Here is a 24,319-nt window from a genome sequence, read left to right on the forward strand (position 1 = left end):
CACTGCTATCGTTCAGCTAACTTCCCTAGGGAAGAAGACAGGAAAAAAATAAATCATAAATATTTATCATTACCTCAAAAGTAGAGCCATCTGCTAAAATCTCAGAGGTTTCTTCAGCTTAGTGCTGTGTGGAGTTCAGCAGGGCTGGGCACCCTAGCTCTGCTCTCCCAAGTCAAACTGCAGAATAGCACAGGGGCCATGCCAGCCTTCAGGGGAAAGAGGCCGTGGACCAGCACCACTCTGAACAGCGAAAACGCCACATAAACTCTTACATCTGTGGCATGAGATATAAAGGCTAGTGATAATGGTGAAGGGTGAAAATTCTAGTTTAAAACAAAAACTCCTGTTTTGCATAGTCTAATTAGTCACTGGCTCTTACAGCCAGTGTCCAGCCTCTATTGAGGGGACCATGGCATCTTCTGCTCACCAACAGCATCTAACACACCTCCTGGACACTCCCACTCTTGGTTCCTCCTTTATAATTTCTCAAATCATTTCCAGACCTTCTCATCATTCTTTCTCTCCTGGAATCCACTCACATTTGGGTTTCTCTTAGAAATAAAGGCACCCTGACGGGCACTGGTGGCTCAGGCCTATAATCTTAGCTACTCAGAAGGTTTCTCAACTTCTCAGGAGGCTGAGACCTGAGGATCATGGTTTGAAACCAGCCTGCATAAGAAAGTCTGTGAGACTCTTATCTCCAATTAACTACCAAAAAAGCTGGAAGTAGAGCTGTGGTTCACATGATAGAGCTTTAAGCTTGAGCACAAAAGCTCAGAGACAGTGCCCAGGCCGAGTTCAAGCACCAAAAAAAAAGGGGGGGGGGTAATAAAGACACCAATAACCAAGAATGTCCATTTGTGTTCTTAATCAGTGGTATCTCCTACTTGCAAATCTCAGTTAAGGCTTCCTGCTGGTCAGAAGGTCAGATGCAGCCCAAGGGACAGAGCAAGCACAGAAAGCCAGGGGAAGTCCCCCTGGGGTGATGTATACCAGCCTGACAGTAATCTTAAACATGGCAATGGAAGGAAGTGCCTGAGCACCAAGGCATACGTACATAGATTCTGTTTTGGCTTTTTGATGGTTTCACCATTGTGATGATAATTGGTTGGAAGCCCTCTTCATGAGTAGAGCAGTTAGTTACATTTTCTGGAAATAGGACTGGGAAGAATACTACAGCGTTGTGGGAGAGCATGTGCCCACAATGTGCCACCACAAAAAACAAAGTTTCTCAGAAAGTATTCCTATTAGGTGATTAGCAGCCTCTTCCCCCCTGTGGTGAATAAGAAACATATGCAACAGAACATACCTCTTTAATGAGTAATATAAACAATATCACAAACCTCTCTGTTTTCTTTCTCTAGCGTTTCTACAAAGCATCTTGTGAACACTTGCAGAGACGTTACTACTTCTGGGGCTCCATCAGTTTCCAGGAGTGCGCACCTGAACAAGTCAAAGTCAGATCATGACACACTGAAAGCTTCATCGTGGTGGACACGTTCCTTTTGTACCATAAGCAACAGAAACATGGCACTTCATCAGATTCCAGTCCCGTGCGGGCAGGAGACACAAGTCACTCCCTTTTCTCAGAAGTTTCTTTAAACTATGAGGTACAGAGCTCATTATTGTGTCTTACATTGCTCACTGCCTTTCACAAGCATTTGTGCACTGTAGACCCACATACAGTGACTGACATTCTGCTTTCACAAGCAGCAACAGCATTGCCACAAGAGTAAAGTGGCTCAAAGCCACCAGAGGAACAAGCTGCAGAAGCCAGGCGTCACTGGTTTGATTTCTACACTTTTTTTTTTTTTAAATAAAATTAGCTTTTCTTTGGGGCTGGGGATATGGCCTAGTGGCAAGAGTGCTTGCCTCCTATACATGAGGCCCTGGGTTCAATTCCCCAGCACCACATATACAGAAAATGGCCAGAGGGGGCACTGTGGCTCAAGTGGCAGAGTGCTAGCCTTGAGCAAGAAGAAGCCAGGGACAGTGCTCAGGCCCTGAGTCCAAGCCCCAGGACTGGCCAAAAAAAAAAAAAAAAAAGCTTTTCTTTAGTTTGTTTAAGCAAAAAAAAAAAATCAAACTTGGCTTAGCTGTACTGCAAAACACTATCCTGCCGTCTTATTTCTTATTGATGTGTTTCAAGCCCAACTCAAGCGGTAACTTTTTTTTTTGATTGTTGCACAGATTTCTTTCCTGGGTACTTAATGTCTGCTCTGGAGCCTCTACCACAGTGGCTGTGGGAAGTCGGGGGGGGGGGGTGGTGGGAGGACAGGTCCAGACCCCAGTAGCCTATATCCATGTAAGGCTGGAACCTCAGGGGTGACAAGCTCTCCCAGCGAGAGACACCCTCAGAACTGCAGGAGCATCCCCAACCTGGTGTGCTGCAGGCCCCTCATCTCTCCTCATCTGAAAAGCCAGCACATGCTCCAAGACAGCCCATATTTCCAGAACAAACAAAAATCAGTGTGGCAAGAAGCACACAGGATTTATTCTGCCTTTCCGAAGAGCTCTGTTGAGAATGGCTTTATTTATTTATTTTTCTTGGCTTTGGAGTCTTTTACAAAGATCAGTCAGCCCTCATGTGGTGAGGGAGGATACTGCTGCTTTATTCTGAGCTGGGACAAATCCTACATCAATATTTCATGATACTAATACCTAATTTCAGTTCTGCTTTTCTGTCATTATTAGTCAGATGTAAAAAGGCTCAAGGAAAGTTGTCTTAATTCTCAGGCATAGTTATTAAATCCATACTGACTCTTGAGTTTTCACCTCTACCACAAAGCTCAGAGGGACAAGGAAGAATCAGAAACTCCTCATTTCCCCACGGTATAGACAGACGACTGCAGGACTTCATGTTTATGTTTGAAAGCTAAGCATTTCTTAGATCAAATGCTAGTAGGAACAGCATAATATTTACCTGAACATTTCATCAACAATTCTGAATATGGCAGGGTGACAAGCTGCTTGAGGCTACAAAAGAAAAGACCACAAAAAGGTAAAATACCACAGGCATTTCATCAATAATAACTTGCCTTAGCAGGCAAGTGAGCTGTCCAGGGCTGCTGGTGCCTAGAAAACAGGCCAATTCTACTGGGCTACAAAAATAACAAGTACAAAAACAAGGAAAACAAACAAGTACAAATGCAAGTACTAGTTCTCTTTAACCAAGGGATTGTGGGCACATTTCATTTTCTCTTTTTACTCCTATGTACCTCACTTTCTCTACAAAGCCTGTATGATGTGTGTGGGGGTGGGGGGAATAACAAGTTTCACTAATAATTTTTTAAAACACTTTCTACTAGTATGCCATCGTAGAAACATTGCCTGTTTTATTTAAATGTGCCTCTTGTCTGATCTCCTCGCTCAGCCTGGAAGTGCCTCAAGGTTAGGTTAGATCTCCAGCAGCTGTCTATTTTTCCTGCTTATATAGTAAAAAGTACATACATATTTAGGAAACCAGTGACTACCACCAGAGTGGATGAAAACAACTTTGTGTTTAGCACAGCATTATTAGCAGCTTTAATTCAAAAAGAAAAGGAGGTTACTGGGGAAAAAAAAGGTACTATCATCCTAAATGATGAACAATATCTAGTCTATTTCCAGAATATTTGTTTGGAAACAGGTTTCAATAATCCACATCTGCAGAAGCTGACCTAGCCCCTGTAGCCTGGGTGGGGTCTCCAGTAGACCTGGCCCAGGTACCATATATAGATATATATGTATATGTATATATATATATATACATATACATATATATATATTTGGCTGTAGCTCAAAGCAATATCCATTTGTTCTATAAACCCCATGTTTTAATAGTGGCATCCAAATGTGAGGTTCAAAAGGAAATTTCTTTGCATCATATTGCACTAAATACCCCTGGAAAACATTTTTCGTAGTCCCTTCCTTCCACTGAAGAAAAGAATGTGCTTGGCTTCAGCAATATTCTGGGCCACCCTGAGGAAAGCATGGAGACCATCTCCACAGGCTTCTGGGACTTTCTCTCTTCTACGGTATGGCAACTTGTAACATAGAGCGTGTGCCATCTAGTGGTCACATACTATCACTACAGGCTGCCACAGAAAGCCTCTAACAAGGTATTTTATTTATTGTCACTTGTTCAAGTGATGGGATGATCTTCTAATTATTAGTTACTGTGATTTGTTAAGTTTAACTTCCATACTACTAGAGTATCCCAAGATATATACTTCATTGATATGCATTTTTATTTATTTTTTGTGTACACTTTTAGTTTTATTGTAGCAAAGCAACTTGTACACTTTTAACGTTTAAAACTGAGCATTATCTTTCCTTTCCAGTGAAAACAAAAGAAAATTTAAAAATAAATGAACAAAATTACAATAGAGAATGTCAATTCTGAATAAGATCCTACAGGGTCTGCTGATTCTCCCGTAGTGGTGGGGCTCAAGTCATCATTAGGAGAGAATTTTATTTTAAAAGTGTCATCTTAAACTGCAAGGATGTTGGTTAAACATCACAATTACACATGCCAAAGGAGAAGCCATGTTGTCAAAATGTCCACTTTAACCCACTCAAACATCTCAAACCCACCCTTTGCTGACCTTCTATAACCCCCTTTTTTTTAAGTATTTTTTCTTTTTTTTAAAGAAGAGAAAGTAGACAGATACATGCTGTCTGTATTCACATAGATGCAGTGTAATCTCTGAGCCCAATATACAGAGAAAGGAGGAGAAAAGCTAGAATCTATGCACTACTACACAAGGCCTGGGCCTCAGCAGAGCCAAGGAACGGAGGCTTGTTTCCCAAAGAGCAGGTGGTGGCGGCATTGATTCCGTACAGTTCTTGTTGAGACAGTGGTAAAAATGAATTTAGAATAGGTGTGTGGAGATTCTTTTCCTGTTGTATTCTGAGCAAGGTATCTACCCCCCACCCCCAAATAAGTTGAGAACCATGGTGTTGAGAAAAAGAGACCTCAAGAATGGGGTGACTGAGCACAGAGGGGGAGAAGACTGCAAACTTGCTCCCAGGGACTGGAGAAAAATTTTTTTTTAAGTTGAAATCCATCAGTGTTTTCTATTAGTCATCTCCTTCATCCTCCTCTCCCTCTTCCCCTTCATCATCATCTTCGTCTTCTTCCCCTTCATCCTCATCCCCTTCTTCATCAGTATCTTCCAATCCTTCCTTCTCTTCATCATCATCATCACCCTCTTCCCCTTCTCCTTCCTCGTCATCCATGTCAGGCACCAGGTAGTACTGCAAGGGGTTTGGCCAAATGTCGTCTTTGATGACCTCTCCCAGCTCGTCTGCACCAGTGTCTGAGTGGTCAGCGAACCAAGTAAAGAAGCTCTCAGGCTCTTCATGCTGTCACTTCCTGCTGGCTTTATTCTGTGTTTGACTGGAGCACTTTGTCAAATCCTTTCCAGATTTCCATTTGATTTCAGTGGACTTTGAAGATGGATTGCCAATCTCATTCAGATGAAATTCTTTGGAGAGAACTTTATTTTCAAAGAAAGGATTTTCATCAAAATAAAAATCTATTCTGTAACCTGATTTTATATCTTCAAATTCTGTCACTTCAACTCTGGTCAGGTAATGCAGCGCCTCTTCGTCTTCCTCCCCCAGCAGTGCAGACACTTGTGGATGGTTGACAAATGTTGTTACCCAAAAATTTGGGATTTGGCCGATCAATTTTGACCTTTTCTGAAAAAACCGTTGGCAGAGTTTATTATATTTCTGTTCTACTTTCAAATCTCCTCACTGGCTTGTTCATTAAGTCTATTTCATTTTGTACTTCATCGATATGTTCAATTGCTTCTTGCTGTTCTTTTTCTCCCTTGGGCACGCCGGAGGAGGAGGAGGTGTCCACTGGCTTCGCGCTGGGGTTCTGCATCCTGGGGCAGGATGGAGGACTGGCGTTTGGGGGTCATGGTGCAGAGAGAAGGCCAGGAGCGGAGCCTACACGTCCCAATTCCCCAGGAAGGAGCCGCCGAGAATGCATTTTTATTTAAAGGAAGCCAAATTGGAATTCTCATAGATAAATTCATTAAGAAAGTAATTCATCATAACAAAGAAGGGCAGACAGGTTGCTTCTTGGATCTGAACTTAGCAAGTCAGTCATCTTCTCTACTGCTCAATGTAATTAATAAATTATTATGAGGCGACTCTATACATACCCCAAACTTACACGTTTTTATGCATTCAAAATGAAAAAAATCAAATAAGGAAAAGCAAACTGTATAACTTGCAAAAATGTGATTCAGTTAAGTTTACCAGAACAGTTTTTTGGAGTGTTTTGCCTAGATATCTTGCCCCTACAGAAGTGTTCTAAGACCCTAAAGGACTACATTAAGACCCCATAGCACTGCTGTGTGCTACAGGCAAATAAGACACACAGAATCTGAAAGTGAAATAATAAAAAGTAAGAATAGAATTGAAAGTAGTAAAACAGAATCATTTCCTCTTCTTCTAAATTGTTTACCCAGGGCCACTACAGATCAGATACTAGGGGCTGGGGATGTGGCCTAGTGGCAAGAGCGCTTGCCTCGTATACATGAAGCCCTCGGTTCGATTCCCCAGCACCACATATACAGAAAATGGCCAGAAGTGGCGCTGCGGCTCAAGTGGCAGAGTGCTAGCCTTGAGCAAAAAGAAGCCAGGGACAGTGCTCAGGCCCTGAGTCCAAGGCCCAGGACTGGCAAAAAAAAACACACACAAAAAAAACAGATCAGATACTAGCTTGAGGACCCTGATTACATGTATTCCTAAATGCCAAAGGCAAATGATCCAAAGGATGAGAAGCAAGTAACAATATTCTAACACAACCTGTCAAAAGAGAACAAGTTAGGAGGGTAGCAGGGGGCACAGAAATGAAGGGACAATGAACACTGGTACTCACTAGACACTATGTAGAAAATGAACTATACAACTTGTGGGTGGTGACAGGAGGAAAAAGCTGGGAGACTGTGAGGGAGAGTCACATTATCTAAAGAGATGGACTCACTGCCTGACTTATGTAACTGTAACCGCTCTGTATATCACTTTTATAATAACAATAAAAATACAAAAAAGAAAGAGAACAAGAACTTAGATAGACTTAGCTATGCTGCAGTGTTTTCCAGCAAAATAGCTCAATCAAATGTTTCAAATGCCTTAGGGCTGGGTGGAATCTTCCTGTACTCCCCCATGTAAATAGACTGGGCTCTCTACATATATTTTCATCCCTTCCCCCTTCAGACCCTTGCTTACTACCAGCTTGTGTCCATATTCTGGTTTAGATTGTTTAAGAGGTAGGAGGCCAGAATGCAAAGGAATCCTGCTGAAACAGCCATGGCCATGGCAGGAGTCTTTCTGTGTGAACAGTACTTTCTCATGCACACCCTTTACTGGCAATTTTTTAAGTGAGAAGTTTTATACTTCCTGAGCACATAATTTCAGGGTCAGTGAGTCTCTTCCTAAGGACCAAAGTACTCCCATGTCAGACATATGTTCTTAGGACATCATATTATAAAAGCATATTTAAGCTGCTCTTACCAAGAGTCTCCCAAATAGATTAAGGTCTTAATAAAATGATTGTTGGAAGCTACATCTCCGGCTACTTTTTTACAGCATCCCGTAAATGGCAAGGCAAATATGGGACATTCTAGCAACACAATGCATCCCAGGACTCTAGAGCCAGCTCTGAAACCCAGGATCTGTGTGACTATCTTTTCTATAAACATAAGGAGATAAAAAGAAATGCTTTCTTGGATTCCATCTGCTCATCTGTTTTTCTCCATCCCACCAAAATCTGCTCTTTCTTAAACTCTCTTCTCCATCTGGCCTAACGATTTTCACTTAGATATTTTCAACTCTGGGGAAACCACGTCACCAGGAGGCCATCAATAACTTGACTTCTATCCTTTCCTCTCCCAATCCTTCCACAACATGTTAGAGAAACAGATGATAATGATGGAAACCCACCTCCCCTTTGCCTTCCTTTCCTGTGGACCAGATTGTTCTGTCAAGCATGCTTCCTCTACAAATAACTTCCTCTTTAATTTACCCCTCAGCCTCAGTTAGCCACACCTCTACTGTTTACATCCACCCAACCGAGGGCATTTCATTCCCATCTTCAAGGAAGCTGGGTAAAATGGCATCTATTCAGGGGAAGTTCTGGTAACAATGGGAGGAAAGGTGAGGGACAAGCAGGCAGCCTGTCACTCTACCATGAACTACACACACAGCATGGATTCGCTAGTGTTGCTACATGTTTAGTTATTTTGCTATTTTCAGTTGCACTCATCAATGATTACAAACCACTTGCCACTTGAAAGAGGCCTGAGGACATGAAAGGGGGGAGGCAGACAGACAGACAGAGATAGCAGAAAGGGAAATCATAGTATTATTTGAGGTAATTCACAGATGAAAGTGAATGCCTCTTACAAAAAAAGTATTGAAGAACAGGGAAAAAAATCTCTCGTCCTTTTCAATGGTAACCTTTCATAAATGTACATATATATATATGCACACATATATTTCCCCTTCAGAATCAAGAAGATAGTTGAAGATAAGAAGTTGAAGTTCAGGGCTGGGGATATGGCCTAGTGGCAAGAGTGCCTGCCTCATATACATGAGGCCCTGGGTTCGATTCCCCAGCACCACATATACAGAAAATGGCCAGAAGTGGCGCTGTGGCTCAAGTGGCAGAGTGCTAGCCTTGAGCAAAAAGAAGCCAGGGACAGTGCTCAGGCCCTGAGTCCAAGCCCCAGGATTGGCAAAAAAAAAAAAAAAAAAAAAGAAAAAAAAGAAAGAAGTTGAAGTTCAGTAAGCTTGGAATAGATTCTCTTTTCATGCCCAATTTTAATATACTTTAAATTTTACTTAGCTAATAGTCATTGATACGTATTTTATACATGCATTATTTTATAATACAATATATTTATGTAAATAGGATTCAACAGTAAATTGCCTCTGAGGCAAAAAACACCTATGTAAGAACTTCCACATCTATCATGTAAAATAAGGCACCTTTATAAATACATGCTTTCCTTTATGCCATATTAATCTATTCTAGTTTCAAACTGCTAAGCATAAAACTAAGTATCTCGTTTACATTTCAGCTTCTATTTTGTTCTAAACATTCAAGTCTCTTGCAACAAATCTGAGCATGGGAGAATTATCCTTTTCTCTTTAATCTTTACCATATGTTGTTTATATTATAAGCATTTTTTTCAGTACTCTATAATGCAATTATTGTTTAATTAGTGATAAATCGGCCATTCCTGAACTTAAAAACTTAACAAGTACCAAATGTACTTCAATCTTTTAGATTTACACGTGCTCTCTCAGTATTGGGACACAGAAGTGGGAGGTGCCCATAGGGCATAGCCATCTCTGGCGCTGCACAAAAGGCCCCCAACTCTGGTCCCTGTCCTCACCCAATGCACTGTGGAACCTGAGTAGGGAGGAAATTCCTCAGCCCTCACAGCTGCTGAGCACAGGCTGGGCATGGCAGGGGCCTCCAGATCCACTACCGTTCTATTCACTCCTGTTTTGTTTTCCTTTTTCCCTTTTTTCCCTTCAGCTCTGGTTGGTTTCAAAGTCCTGCATCCCCAATAGTGTAATGGTAACTTGCAATCTGGGCTTTCTTTAGACAATGCTGGGACACCTGGTGCCCCCTTGAGGCTGATAGTGGAAAGTGCAGCTGCTGTCTCAGGGGCGGATCTTCAGTCAGTGGAAGCACTGACTGGAGACAGGAGCCCCCACCCCCAGAGCTCCCCCCACCCCCGCAGTACTTTCCTACTGTAGCACTGTTAAATCATGCTCTTCAACTACTGTTAAATTACAAACTTCTCACTACAGATCTCACAAGAAATGCTCCAAAGTCTTCTAATGAAAATACAGAAAAAGAAAGCCCTAAAACACTAGTAAAAAGTTTCATGTTCAGAAAAATGAGGGCTTTATCCAGGACAAGCAAGCTAAGTCTTTGATGCAAGCTAAGTCTTTGATGCAATATCTGACTAGCAACAAATTGTGCATTTGGACTTTTTGGAAGAAAAGTTTGTTTTTCCTTTGACAAGGGTGTGACTGCTATGAGCAAAATAAAGAAAAAGCAATCCTGTTCATATAGAGGACACTGAAGGCCTGGGGGCTTTTTATTCTTAAGTCCTGACTAGACACAAGCCATGAAGACTTCTAGGAAGAAGAGCTAATTAGGAATATTCTGATTTAAGATCTGAAAAAAGCAAAAACAAAACTCACTTTGCCTCCTGGCCCTGCCCTAGTACAGCTCCTCTTTGGGGCAGGTTTATGGGGGAGGGAGGGGCGAGCAGATCCTCTAGATCCACTGGGGTGGCTGCAGCAGGCGGGTGAGCCCACCACCAAGTGCACCAAGGGCATGGGAACCAGGGTGCCCCAGGCCCTGGCATGCAGCACAGCTCAGCAGCCAAGCACAAGGCCATCTTGCCACCCAGCCAGCCTTCTCATTCAAATGTGGAATCCAAACAATAGCTTTTTGGACTCCATAAACAGAACTGTAATGGGAAAACATAACATCCTTGATTCAAGGCCAGCCTTGGGAAACTAAACAGTGCCAAGAAAGCTGCATAATTAGCAAATGGCTTTCACTGTTTTTTGTGACATCAGCTTCTAAGGTCAGATCTGAGGCTACGGATTATGGTCTCCCGGTGTCTGTGCTGTCAAGGAAAACACAAGACCATCTGCTTTTGAAAGTTTCAGTCTGCACAGTAGGTGACAAACTGGGGCTAATATCTCGATTTATTTGGGGGCCACCAACTGTGGTAGGCAACCATGTACTAGCAGCTGCCAAAAGGTGAGCCTTAAAAGTAAACAGGTTTGAAAATGCATTTTGATTTTTTAAAAGTCTAACATGTATATACATTTATATGAATTAACATTTCATATGCATGTATGTATGCACATAGGTGTGTATGTATTTCATTGGAATTCAGGTGACATTAGACTAATCTCTTAATATTCAGAGTCTTAATGGGAAAATACCAGGCCTCTGAAGTCCTTGAAAGGCCAAAGAGCATTTGAGAAGGTCATTACATTTTTTCCAATACTTCTATCTGTTTTTGCCATATTTTGGTAACTACAGAATTTCTCGGACTCATTCTAAACAGTCCCAAGAGATGGAAATATAATTAACAGTGTTCCATATAAAACACAAGTTATGTAGACCATCACACTTTAATTACTCTCAGAATCCAGCTCTAATGTAATAGGCATCAGGTTTCCTTTGGAGCAAAATGCAGCAGTCTTGCACTGGGTCATACAGATCTGATACTTGTGCATAGTCCTGTCATTGCACCGAGATACTGTGTTGCGATAAATGAATCAGATGATGCAATTAGGAAGCAAGTTCTTCAGGTTACCCCTGTAATCACTCAGCTAAGTCACAGGCTTATTCCAGACTCTTTGGCTTTCTAGCACTACAGGCCCAGGATGCCATAGGAGAGCAGCCCACACCAATCAGGGGCTTCCAGCTCATCGTTTGTATTGTAATTACTTCCTTGAACCATGAGGCACAGAGAGGTCACATCCTGCCAATGCCACAATAAATTAAACCAAATAACACCCTCTAGGATCCCCTCTTAGCCATAACAAAAGCTCTGAATCACTGCACACATGATCTGATACATGCTGTGGGAAATTAACTGACTTTGGGGTTGTTTGAAGGGGGAGGTTATAGCCAACTATCAACTGACACTGAAGATTATACAAAGTGATGTGCAAGGAGAGCTCTCTCTCTCTCTCTCTCTCTCTCTCTCTCTCTCTCTCTCCCCCCCCCCCCCACCCCACTATGCTTCCTGAAAGCTACTCCAGCCTCAGGACCCTAGGTAAAAAGCCAAGGTTCTTCTTCAAAGAAGAGCCACAAGGATGAATGAAGATTCACAGCACCATCAATGAGACATGGATTTTCGACGGAGAAGATTTAAGGAAAATTTATTATGCACCCAGAAGCAAATTGCTTGGTTTCTGTATTTTCTCAATGAAAACAGCAACAGCATTATATCAAGCACAGTTAAGTTAGAAATAAAAACTTTAGCAGGCAGTTAAGGTAATTTACTACCGTAAATCACCTGGAATGAGCTGTAAGGGCTTCCCAAAGATTTTGTTTTTTTCTGGGGCTTGAACTCAGGACCTGGAAGCTGTCCCTTAGTCCTTTTGTTCACAGCTGGTTTTCTACTACTTGAGCTACACCTCCATTTCTGGCTTTTTGCTAGTTGATTAGCGATAAAAGTCTCACAGACTTTTCGGCTCAGGCTGGCTTAGAGTCACAATCCAATCTCAGACTCCTGAGCAGCTAGAATTACAGGTATGAGCCACTGGAACCTGGCTGGAATTTTTTCATTTTTAATTGTGCTGTAATTATTTTTAAGTAAGGTGCATTCTTATTTCTTGCTTAATTCTTTTGAAAATGGTGAGGCCAAGTTGTAATTATCCAGAAAAAAAATACTCTCGTGGGCTCTCTCAATTTTAATATATATCATCTTTCTTTTTTGTCAGACATAGCAACCTTTCAAGTTAGGTGATGTCAGTCTGAAGCAGCTGGCTTGCAGATGAAAGCAATATGGCTAACTCAAGCTTCCCTGAGGACCACCCACCCACATACCCTGGGAAGGCAAAGAGAGGCCAAGGAACCAAAGAACAGCAGGGCATGGGCCAGGAGAGACACACAAAGAGACACTTGGAGCCATTAGGATTCCCTTATACAACTTGAAAGAAAAAAAAGCAAACATGAAGTTTCACTAGAATTAAATAGTTTAAGGTATCCAGGAGGTGAATTGGATAAACAGAATGGCCCACCAGCCTCAGTGCCTTCGAGTCTCAGCCACAGCCAGAGTAGACATCCCGTCTCAGTTTCCTGGCTACCAACTTAGGATCAGGCTGTTAGGCTGTGCTCTTGAACTCAATGAAAGACAATTCCATGCTCCATCCCTTAGGTGATAGAGGGAAATTGGAAACAAAACATAGGGGAGGGGCTGGGAATGTGGCTTAGGGGTAGAGGCCTAGCATGCATGAAGCCCTGGGTTCGATTCCTCAGCACCACATAAACAGAAAAATCACAGTGCTAGCCTTGAGCAAAAAGAAGCCAGGGACAGTGCTTAGGTACTGAGTTCAAGCCCCAGGACTAGCAAAAAAAAAAAGAGGGGGGGGGGGGTTCAAGATAGTTCCCAGATGGCAGATGTCATGACATCTGTATGGTCATAATATCTATCTGGCTTGCTGCAATTCTTGTACATTTCTAAAAAAATTGGTATTTTAATTATGATTAGTATGATTATGCACTGAAAATCATAGCAGTTAGTTAGCATCGATAGCTGACAGTACGCACTCCACTTGGGGTTTTCTCCTGTAACACATGTAACTGAACCAAGTCAAGAGCTGACAGTCACCTTCATAAGCCAGTAGCTTGGAGACAAATTAACAAGTGTGCACTATGCAAATCCATAGCTGATGTCTGATCCTCTCCCTTCAAAGCTGGACATCTAGAAGCTACGACAGAACGCCCGCTATGAGCATAAATGATTGGTGCTCTCAGACTGCGATTGCAGACACTCTTCATCTGTGGTTCTGACCTGCGAGTATGCCCTGTGAAGAAAGGCAGCTGGAGGCCCTGCCCGAGTGAACAAGGCCTTCACCTCACTGACGACAACCTGCTGGCAATCCAGACCCATGAATGTTTCCTTGAAGGGACTGGTCTCATGGCATTTGGAAAATTTCTTCTCTGGACGTACAACATTTAATTCCTCCTGTCTCATCATCATGAGTATCTGTGACTACAGGTGTGTACCATCATACTCAGCTTCCTTGGCCTATGCTTCCTTTCACATACTCTGTTTTTGTGTGTCTTTCAATAAATTAATTCATTTGGCAGACTATCTTTGACTCACTTGGATTGCTATTTGATAAAAGGACCTTTTGAGAAAACATAATTTCACCTTCAGGTGAAATTGCCACCAGGTATTGGGAAATAGTGCCATCCTGGTTGGTTCACTGTGAAATGTTTCAAAAAACTGGGGTACATTGATGATCTTTTTTGTTGTTATACAACTGGAAGTCACTGCATATTGGAGGTTTCAAGACTGGAAAAATATACAGAACCCTTAGCTCTTTTTGTTACTTAACTATTTTCCTCAGGCTTCCTTGTTTTTCTTGAATCTTCTCTAATGAAGAATTAAAAAGATTATTTTCTGAATGCTGTTGTTTACTTGTTCCTTTTCTCCTTTGTCCACAGATCTTTATTTTTAAAAATATAATCTTTGTGTTGAAATTAGTATAATTTTAATGAAGTCTGTTCCGTCCTTGGCCTCTTTAGATGTACCACAGGTGTGTAGCAAGCACCTCACCATGGTGGGTCTGTAGGCTAATGTCTGTCAATGAGATGGTGAGAGGGCAGGTGGCAGGAATACAACCTACCTGTCTTCTTAAATAATGAATGATAAGTCAACAGAGCAGAACCCCTTTACCTCACCCCCAAAAGTTTTTTGCCCAGACACGCGTTCTTATGCATCTGTAATAATGAAACAAATAAATCTCAGCCCTTTCCTCAAACTCTCCATGTCAAAAAGCCCCATTAAAAAGTCTAAACTTATGATTATCTTTAAAGCGCCAACATCCTTTTTCCTCTTACTCCACCTGCACCCTTTTTCTTCTTTAAAATAAAGAGGTTCTTAGCAATTCATTTACAGATTTTTTCCTGTCACCAAAGCCCAGTACGTACCAGCCATGAGTCTTTTATACAGCATTCCATCTTTCTCAGACAATTTCTCTCACTGGAGATTAGCTTTTCAATAAGATGCAGCATTGCTTTTTCAAGGCTGGGAAGGTGCCGAAGCCAGAGAGTGATTACAGCTGACACGGGGAGTGAAATCTTCCTCCTTCCAGCAAGAAACAAACAACATGTTAAACAGAAATAGATTCCTGGAAAAGGGCAGATCTGCAATGTTCAAATGCAATTACCAATCCAATTTGTGAAGCTTCTCATCTTGGTGTTGACAACAGTTAATATTTATAGTATCCACAACTATTTATTATGTATCCATTTACAAAGTAATGTAACTATGCTTCCATTCATTAATTAGAGAAATGCTCAGAAAGACAAAACAACTGATTTTTTTTTAACTTGGAAAAATGCCCCATGATGTCCTAGTGAATACAATCCCTAAATTAAGAAATAGTTTAAAGTGGAACCAGACCTGGGTGGAGTGGGGAGAGGTCAATAGGTAGCTTCATGAAGAAGGCCCAGCCCAGGGACACCAACACTTGAGCAGTGTCCCCAGAGTTAAGACTTGAGAGGAAAGGCCTAGCTGTGCTCAGTGCTGCCTAGTCTGAGAAGAGAACAAATCAGGAACCCTGTGTCAATGGATGCGCTGGAAGGAAAGGGAATGAAGAGGCAAAATGCAAGAGCAGGTTAGAAACGGAGCCAGGACAGGTCTCCAGCGGGATGGTGGTGACAAGAGGGATGGATGCTGCTGTGGGGGTGGAGGGTTACCCTGAGGGAAGGCCTTGGACGCTCCTGGAAGGTGGTATTTTCAAGGTGGTAAATTCAACAAACACGAATAAACAAAAAACAAAAACTTGACTCCCCCAAATTCCCAGCTGATAATCAAGGGAGTCTTCTTTATTGTAGATGTTTTTAGGTAGCTAGTCAGTCATTTTGGGTTTACATGTGCAAGGTATGGTTCTCCCCATTAAATAATGAAGAATGAGCTCCCAGGTGGTGCGTTCACGTGGAACATTTGTTTGTTAGTGATATTTTCTGCAATAAAGCAGAAGCCTGGACAAGAGGACGTTTCCTGTCCAATACCTACTAGTAGACTCTTCCAGACAGAAACCTCCTCAACATTTAGAAAACTTACTGTTTCCCCATCCTCTCCATAAAAAACAGGGAGTGGATAAAGCAATTGGTCCATCTGCTTATTAAATATTTTTGCCTCAAAATGCTTTTTATACAAAAATAGCTATAATAGAAAAACAGAATGTTGAATTCTCCACAAGAAAGGTTCTTGTTGGAGGTGACTTTTGAGGGACACATTCTATGTTTTAAAGATATCTAAGGATCAAGAAAGGCTGGAGCTTCCTCAGCTAATATAAATGCACAGGCAGGATAGTTTACTTTTTGTTCTTATTGGTTTGGGTTTTTGAGACAGGGTTTTACTATAAATAGTCTAGGCTGGCCTTGAATTCAACAATCCTACTGCTTCAGCATCCTGAGTGCTGAATATAGACATAAAGAAGTCAAGCTGTTTATACTACATAAGAAACAGAAAAAGATTGAAATCAATTTTTTCTGGATAATTCAAAGAAAGAGAAAAATACTCTATTAATTTTTGAAGGGGAAAGGGAGAATGAGAGAAGTGGTGAAATCAGATTGTTATATATTGTAAATGTGTGAAAATATAGCAATGAAATCCTCCTTGTAACTAATGTAAGCTCATAAAAATGCTAAAAAGAAGTTTAGACGTAGATATGTGCATATATGGGAAGGCTGTGGGAACAAGCCAAGGAAAAGGTTTTTATTCTTTTTTTATTTATCTTTTTGGTTTTCATTTTGTCAGTTGTGGGGCTTTTATTAGGGCCTGAGCACTGTCCCTGAGACTGTGCTCAAGGCTAGACTTGAGCCACAGCGCCACCTCTGGTTTTTGAGTGGTTAACTTTTCTGTCTAGGCTGTCTTTGTTTTTATTTTTTGGTGTTTTTTTTTTTTTTTTTGGCCAGTCCTAGGCCATGAACTCAGGGCCTCAGCACTGTCCCTGGCTTCTTTTTTGCTCAACGCTAGCACTCTGCCACTTGAGTCACAGCGCCACTTCTGGCCATTTTCTGTATATGTGGTGCTGAGGAATCGAACCCAGGGCCTCATGTATACGAGGCAAGCACTCTTGCCACTAGGCCATATTCCCAGCCCCTCTAGGCTGTCTTTGAACCTCGATGCTTAGATCTCAACCTCCCGAGTAGCTAGGATTACAGGCATGAGCCACCAGTACCCAGCTGGAAAAGGTTTTAGGGGAAAAAAAAAATCAATGTTACTCACACTTGATCTCAGAGTTCCAGGCTCCAGAACTCTGACAAAATAAACTTCTGTTATTCAAGCCCAAAACAAAACCTAAACCTCTCTATTATTTTGTAAATTTGTACTGACCTGATAACCTGATATATGTACCATATCAAAATTGAGAAATGTGTGCTATAGTTATCATTTGCATATATAAAGCACTAAGCAGAGTGCAGCAACTGCCAAGGTGAAAACATGTCCAAAACAAAACATATTGGAATTTCTCCTCAGCAATTAATATTAGCAGATTTTTATGTGAAAACCTTTTTTCAATGAGTTTATTATATTTTGTTAAGGATGGGGGAGAAGAGGAAAAGAAAGAAAAAATAAGCAAATGTTTGTCAGGAAGTCTCAATCAGTGAGAGAATAGAAATGGGAGTTTTATTATTGTTTCACTCCCTTTCTGTCCTTCGTATCACACTAATCTTCATTTATTTGAACATTCATGTACAATATTTGATGAAAAACAGACATTTTTCTTCAAGTTAAAAAAAAAACAACACAAAACCAATTTTCCATCCTTCAAGATAGCTAACTGGGTACCGAATGATTCTATTTGATTCTGACACTAACAACCCAGTGTTAGTGCAGAACCTACATGTTAAAAGCTCAGTCTGGGCCTCTGAGCCTTCTACTGTAAATAGGAGGTTCCCATAATCCCCTCTCCAAGTTTGATTATTTGTTAGAATAGCTCACAGAACTCAGGAAAGACTATTTGTTATTGTGACCTGTTTATTATAAAGGGCACAACTAAGGAATGGCCAAATGGAAGAGATGCACAGGACAGTAGCAAGAGGTTTCAGTTTCCCTGCCCCTTCTAAGGGCCACTATCCCACCGGCTTGATGGTTCATCAGCCCAAAAGCTACTCAAATCCTGGAGTATAGGGGTTTTCAGGGAGGCCTTACTACAAAGGCATGATTGATACTATTGATTAAATCCAATTCCAAAAATCAGGAGTAGGACTTCATTCACATGGTGGCTTCCTCCCATTACGAGCCCCCATCCTGAATCATCCTTTCCTCATCATCCTGAAACTTTCAGGATAGACCAGAACTCACCCTACGTGTCTAAACTGAGGTATGGCTAAGAGGAACCTATCATAACAAAAGATGCTCCTCTTACTTCTGCCATTAAGAAAATTCTAAGAGTTTTAGAAACTTGGACAAAGACCACATATTTCTTATTATATCACAATGTCACATCTGTTAGGTCATTAAGACTTCTCAGTATTTTTGAGCCAGTGGATCTGGATTAACCTCAGAGGACATGCCACACTGAATTACTTGTAGTTCACAGACTTATGAAGGAACCCCAGAAGCCCTCCCAGAAAGGTTTGATGCAATCTGCAGTTTGCAGGTGGCTGTGACGGCACCCCTCAGGGACAGATGTGAACAGCTAGGCTTGACTTTTAGGCCAAAAACTTAAATAATTCCTTTTGGTTATCTCAATCACACATAGGAGAAAGCATGTGCTGTTCAAAGGAAGATAGGCAGCTCATTTCTGAAATACATGACTGTCTCTGGAAGCCAAGACTGAAGACATTCAACTAATAATAAAACAGATGAAATTCCACCGGCATACTGTGATAAGCAAACAGTTGGAAGGCTAAACACAGGGCAGGGCACACTAGTCAAAGCAAGCGTGTGGTTTCCAAATGAACACGAAGCCTGTATGGGGAACTGTGTAAGGGTTGGGAGTGGTGGGGGCCTGCGGTAGCAATCCACACTGATTGACGGAATCAGCCTCCCTGTGTCAACATGCGGCAGGGATGCTCCGGCCATGGGAACACGTCCATGGAAAGGCTCCAGCTCTTACGCCACTGCTGGACAAACCTGCCTAGCTGAAGTTGAAGGGACTGGACATGTTGAGGACCACCCAACACTCTGGACAGTCTGTCCCCTATGGATTAGCAGATATAATTTTCCAAACCAAATACATTTTATTAGTTGTTGAGGGAGAACATGCTGTCACATGGAAAATGAAAGCAAGGCAGGAGGGCTGGCTGACAGACCTGTGGCTTGGGCTTCCTCAGAGCCCCATGGGTGGGGTGCAAGAGCAGTTAAGCACATTGCCTTCTTGCCAGTAATTTCTGACCGGGTGTTGGGGCCTCATGGAGAAAGCCAAAAGGCATCTGCCCTGATTGGAAAGGAAAGACAGGACATAGAGACTGCTTAGATCATATTCTTCTGTGAGATGTATCAGAGACGCATCAGCCATGGGTGGAGCTGCCATGGTGAAAGGCAAAGAACATTTTACTTCAAAGTAAATCTTTTTTTTTTTTTTTTTTGGCCAGTCCTGGGCCTTGGACTCAGGGCCTGAGCACTGTCCCTGGCTTCTTCCCGCTCAAGGCTAGCACTCTGCCACTTGAGCCACAGCGCCGCTTCTGGCCGTTTTCTGTATATGTGGTGCTGGGGAATCGAACCTAGGGCCTCATGTATCCGAGGCAGGCACTCTTGCCACTAGGCTATATCCCCAGCCCCAAAGTAAATCTTTTGCAAAGATGCTGTGGAGTGTGAAAAGTGAAAGCTGGTAGAGAATACCATTAGAACCTCAAGCATATATTCAGTCAAGTGACGCAAAGGCTAACTAACACTCAGCACACTGTATAAGCTCTTAAATTAATTATTAGTACCTCAGGGATAACAAAGATACCTGGTAGATTTCTCAGGCAATCTTGACTTGCTGGGTAAATTTTGACAAAGGGTTTAGTGAAGGTAAAGTGTTTTGCCATCAACTATGATTAATTATGCCTTAATCTTTTTTAATATCAAATGATTTAGCCATCTCTTTCCTTTCTAAATCTTATTTTAATAAAGTCTGGGTTACAAGTTTTCATATACAAGGAAATTAAACTATGTATTCTAATTCAAAGAGTTAAGTATAAGATGTGGAAACACTCTACTAGGAGCTGCCTCCTCTGAACTGTCACTACTTCAAGATTCATTTCCTACACACAATGATAGAATAAAACTCCATCAGAGCCAGGCACCAGCGGTTCATGCCTTGACGTACTAGCTACTCAGGAGGCTGAGATCTGAGGATCATGGTTCAAAGCCAGACCAGGCAGGAAAGTTTATGTGACTCATTAATCACCAAAAACAAAACAAAACAAAACAACAACAAAAACCCAGAAGTGGAGCTAGGGCCCAAGAATGCTAGCCTTGAGCAAAAAAATTCAGAGATAGCATCTAGTCCCTGAGTTCAAGCCCTAGGCACACACACACCCTCCATTAGAAGATAGAGAAGACCTATGAATATTAACCAAAAAATATAAACAAAAGCACCATAAATCTTGATAATAATAATAGCACAAGATTTATATTGCTTTTGTTTTATATTTCTAAAATGTAAATGTCTAAATTTGTTTCAAATGTCTAATTTTGCTTTAAATGTCTAAAATGTTTCTGGGTTTTTTTGTTTGTTTGTTTGTTTTTTGGCCAGTCCTGGGCCTTAGACTCAGGGCCTGAGCACCGTCCCTGGCTTCTTCCCGCTCAAGGCTAGCACTCTGCCACCTGAGCCAGAGTGCCCCTTCTGGTCGTTTTCCATATATGTGGTGCTGGGGAATCAAACCGAGAGCTTCATGTGTAGGAGGCAAGCACTCTTGCCACTAGGCCATATTCCCAGCCCTGTTTCTGTGGGAAATATATAAAATGCTTCTCCAAGATCACAAAAGTCAAGCTAAAAAAATGCAGATAGATATGCTTTTGGACAGGTTGACAGAAAGCCTCAATATCACAAAGATGCAGCTCTTACTAAGAATATCTATATACTCCACAGGTATCTCTCTCCAAATAACACTAGGTATCTTTTCCTGGAGCCAAACACATTTGTTTCAAAGTTTAAGTGGAAGACAGAGCAAGCAAGAATGCATAAAAAAGCACACAGAAAAGCACACAGACATACATACATACATACATACATACATACATACATACATACATACATATATACTAAGCTAAAAGAGTGGAGAAATGAGGAGGAATGCGGCCTGGTTTTATATTAAGCATTTTAGACTCTACTACTAAAACAATTGTACCAAGACATGAATATATGCTATATGATAGGCCAAAGCAAAAGCCATATAGGCTCAACTGTGTATAGAAATTGAGGGGCATTTCTGCATGGCCCTCAATTTATAGCGTGAGGAGCATCTGAAGTCTGCAAGGAGCCAGGTGAGTGTTTGTGCACTTTATCACTGCACCCAAGATGGTTCAAATGCTTTATAACCCAAGAGAAAAACAACACTATTATTTCAACAAAAAACAGCTTACAGATTGAAAAAGATGCAAGGGAATCTACAGCCAAATGCATTATGTGGGCTTTAAACTCTGATTTTAACAGACTGAAAGAAAAATTGTCAAAGAGCCTGGAGAATTTAATTCCTAGGAGACATGGGAGGATGATAAGGAACGAGTATGAATTTTCAGATGTACTAGTGAAATTACAGTTGTTTCTTTAATGTACACAAGAATAAGGAAGGGTCTGTACACAAAGCAATTCTCCAGTTTATTTCTAAAACCATTTAAAAAACAGAATTGAGGGCTGGGAATGTGGCTTAGTGGTTGAGTACTAGCCTTCAGGAAAAAGAAGCTCAGGGACAGTGCCCAGGCTCTGAGTTCAATCCCCAGGACTGGCAAAAAACAAAAAACAACCAGAATTGAAGAATGCAAAGTACATCAACAAAACATTTTAAAAGTACTTTAGCAAAAAAATTAAGGTTTATAAAAAGCAATTTAGAATCACATCAATAATCTTCATACATTTGTATGTATGCATTAAATTACCATAACCTGGGCTTGGGGCATGGTTCAAATGGTAGAGCTCTTGCCTAACAGTCCTAGGTCCTGAGTTCAAATATCACACTGTAACACATGAATATGTACAATAAAAAGGGAAACTTTCTGAATAAAGAAAGTAACATCAACTCTATTTTGAATTAATACTTTGAATATCATTTTTGTTTTGTTTTGTTTTTTGCCAGTCCTGGGGCTTGGACTCAGGGCCTGAGCACTGTCACTGGCCTCTTTTTGCTCAAGGTTAGCACTCTACCACTCTACCACTTGAGCCACAGTGTCACTTCCAGCTCTTTCTGTTTATGTGATGTTGAGGAATTGAACCCAGGGCTTCATGCATGCTAGGCAAGCACTCTGCCGCTAAGCCACATTCCCAGCTGAATATCATTTTGACATAATGGAATTTTGGATCTTATGTAACAGTATCTGGAAACTGATATACCAAGGTGAAATTCTCATGAAGAAAAAACTATATATTTTTCTAACTTCTTTTTTTTTTTTTTTGCCAGTCCTGGGCCTTGGACTCAGGGCCTGAGCACTGTCCCTGGCTTCTTCTCGCTCAAGGCTAGCACTCTGCCGCTTGAGCCACAGCACCGCTTCTGGCGGTTTTCTGTATATGTGGTGCTGGGGAATCGAACCTAGGGCCTCGTGTATCCGAGGCAGGCACTCTTGCCACTAGGCCATATCCCCAGCCCTCTAACTTCTAACATATAACAATCCTCACTCTGGGGTCCACAAAACCCTGTGGTTTCCCTTGATACAGGGAAACTATGACTCTTCAAGGGTTCTGTGAGGCCACAACTGTTTGCATACAAACAATAAAATGACATTCAACACTTTTTCCTTTCCTGCTAAATATATGTGTACAGTGGAATCATATCGAGGCAACATGGCATCTGATAATTTTATTTCTCTGACACTCAATGGATCAGACACTAGTAGGTTTTCATGTTCTTAAAAAAACTTAAGGTACCTAGGCAATCACACACAGTGAGACCAAAGAAGAATTCTCTCAGAGGAGAAACACAAAGGTGTGATACCTATGTGCCTCTGCTTAAATAAAATAATATTTATCAAAATGAAAAAAAATTGCAGTATTTTGAAGATGTAAATTTGCATACTTTCCAGAGACTAAATTAAGTTTATTCTTTTTTCTTTTCCTATGCCTTTACTATCTTTGGTTATAGCTAATGTCATGTCTGTAATTCCACTATCTCAAAAACAAATACTTTAAAATTTTCTACTTCTCCTATGCCTACATGGAAATATAACAAGAAACAGTATTTTTAGTAACATGTTTTAAAACTTTTAAAAGCCTTTTTAAATTTTATCTGAATTCTTTTAATTTTATGTTATATAGAGACAATTTTTACATTAAATATATTTATATAAATACAATGTCTATTTTAATTATATGTTTTAATGCATAGGTTTGATGGCTTAGAATTTATCAGTTTTTTATGTAACAGTATTTTATTAACAAGAAATTCCTGGCCTTAAAAGGGAGGATTAAATATTCCTTCTTAGGCTAGACATGGTGGCACATATCTGGAATCTTGGCAATTTAGGAGACATAGATTGGAAGACTGACTTTGAGACAAGCCCAAGCAAGAATTTTACAGGAATATTCCCTCCCCCCAATATCAACAAACAAGTCAGGCATAATGATGTAGCCTGTCATTCCAATACACAAGAAACATTAAGTATGAGGACTATAGTTCCAAAGCTGGCCTAGGGGAATAAAAAAAAGGACTTCTAGGTGTGCTAACATGGTAAAGCACTTGCCCAGCAAGCGCAAGGGGGACCAAAGATAAAACCTTAGCACTACCATCGATGATTTTTTTTAAAAAAAAGGTACACGTTCTCATACTACAGTTATCTTATCAGGAAATGAAACTGCCTTATCAGAGAATTCTCTGATTCATGAGGCAGAGTCATTAACTGCAGAGAAGGTGGGCTAAAATATAAATAAAAGCAAAAATATGAGGAAAGTTGTTCTTTCCTTTGATTTACAGATGCTAGTAATTTACCTGTTTGTGTCTTATGCAAAAGAATGTTTTAAATACTGTTATTGGGTAAGTTGAATGCAGCATCAACTTGAAAACAATCATTTAGAGTCTAAGCAAAAAAGAATTAAATGATTTAAAAGCAGCTGTGACCACTAATACTGCCCTAACAGAACTGTACTCCAGCCTTACAATAGAATCTCTAAATCTAGTGGGACTTGCTGTCACACCCTCACGGGAAAGCTAACATACTGAGCCACAAGAATGTTTGATGAATAACTATAAAATATTTGAGGCAGGACAGGTTAGAAGAAATGAGGCATGGGAATTGAAAACCAGAAACAAGGAAAAGCACATTGTTAATACTAACTTGATTAGGAACTCAGGTGCCTTTCTCCTTGGCTCTCACTCCTCACTAAGCTACGGCATATAGTAAAAAGAGGCGACTCTATCTGTAACCTTGCCTATTCACCTAAA

At 41.0% G+C, this 24,319-nt stretch overlaps 1 protein-coding gene and 1 pseudogene across 2 annotated transcripts in view; both read right to left on the reverse strand.

The window, feature by feature from the left end:
* Window positions 1–24,319, reverse strand: part of Fancc (FA complementation group C) — a 153,892-nt gene that overhangs the window by 27,155 nt on the left and 102,418 nt on the right. For both annotated transcript variants that reach the window (XM_048331036.1, XM_048331026.1), the window contains 3 exons: window positions 14,714–14,870; window positions 2,924–2,976; window positions 1,344–1,443 (listed from right to left, as the gene is read on the reverse strand). In XM_048331036.1, the coding sequence (XP_048186993.1) occupies window positions 1,344–1,443; window positions 2,924–2,976; window positions 14,714–14,870 (310 nt within the window). The remainder of the gene's footprint in view (window positions 1–1,343; window positions 1,444–2,923; window positions 2,977–14,713; window positions 14,871–24,319) is intronic.
* LOC125339783 lies at window positions 5,062–5,912 on the reverse strand (annotated as a pseudogene).

This window comes from Perognathus longimembris, chromosome 1, assembly GCF_023159225.1.
Source record: "Perognathus longimembris pacificus isolate PPM17 chromosome 1, ASM2315922v1, whole genome shotgun sequence".
Classification (NCBI taxonomy): Eukaryota; Metazoa; Chordata; class Mammalia; order Rodentia; family Heteromyidae; genus Perognathus; species Perognathus longimembris.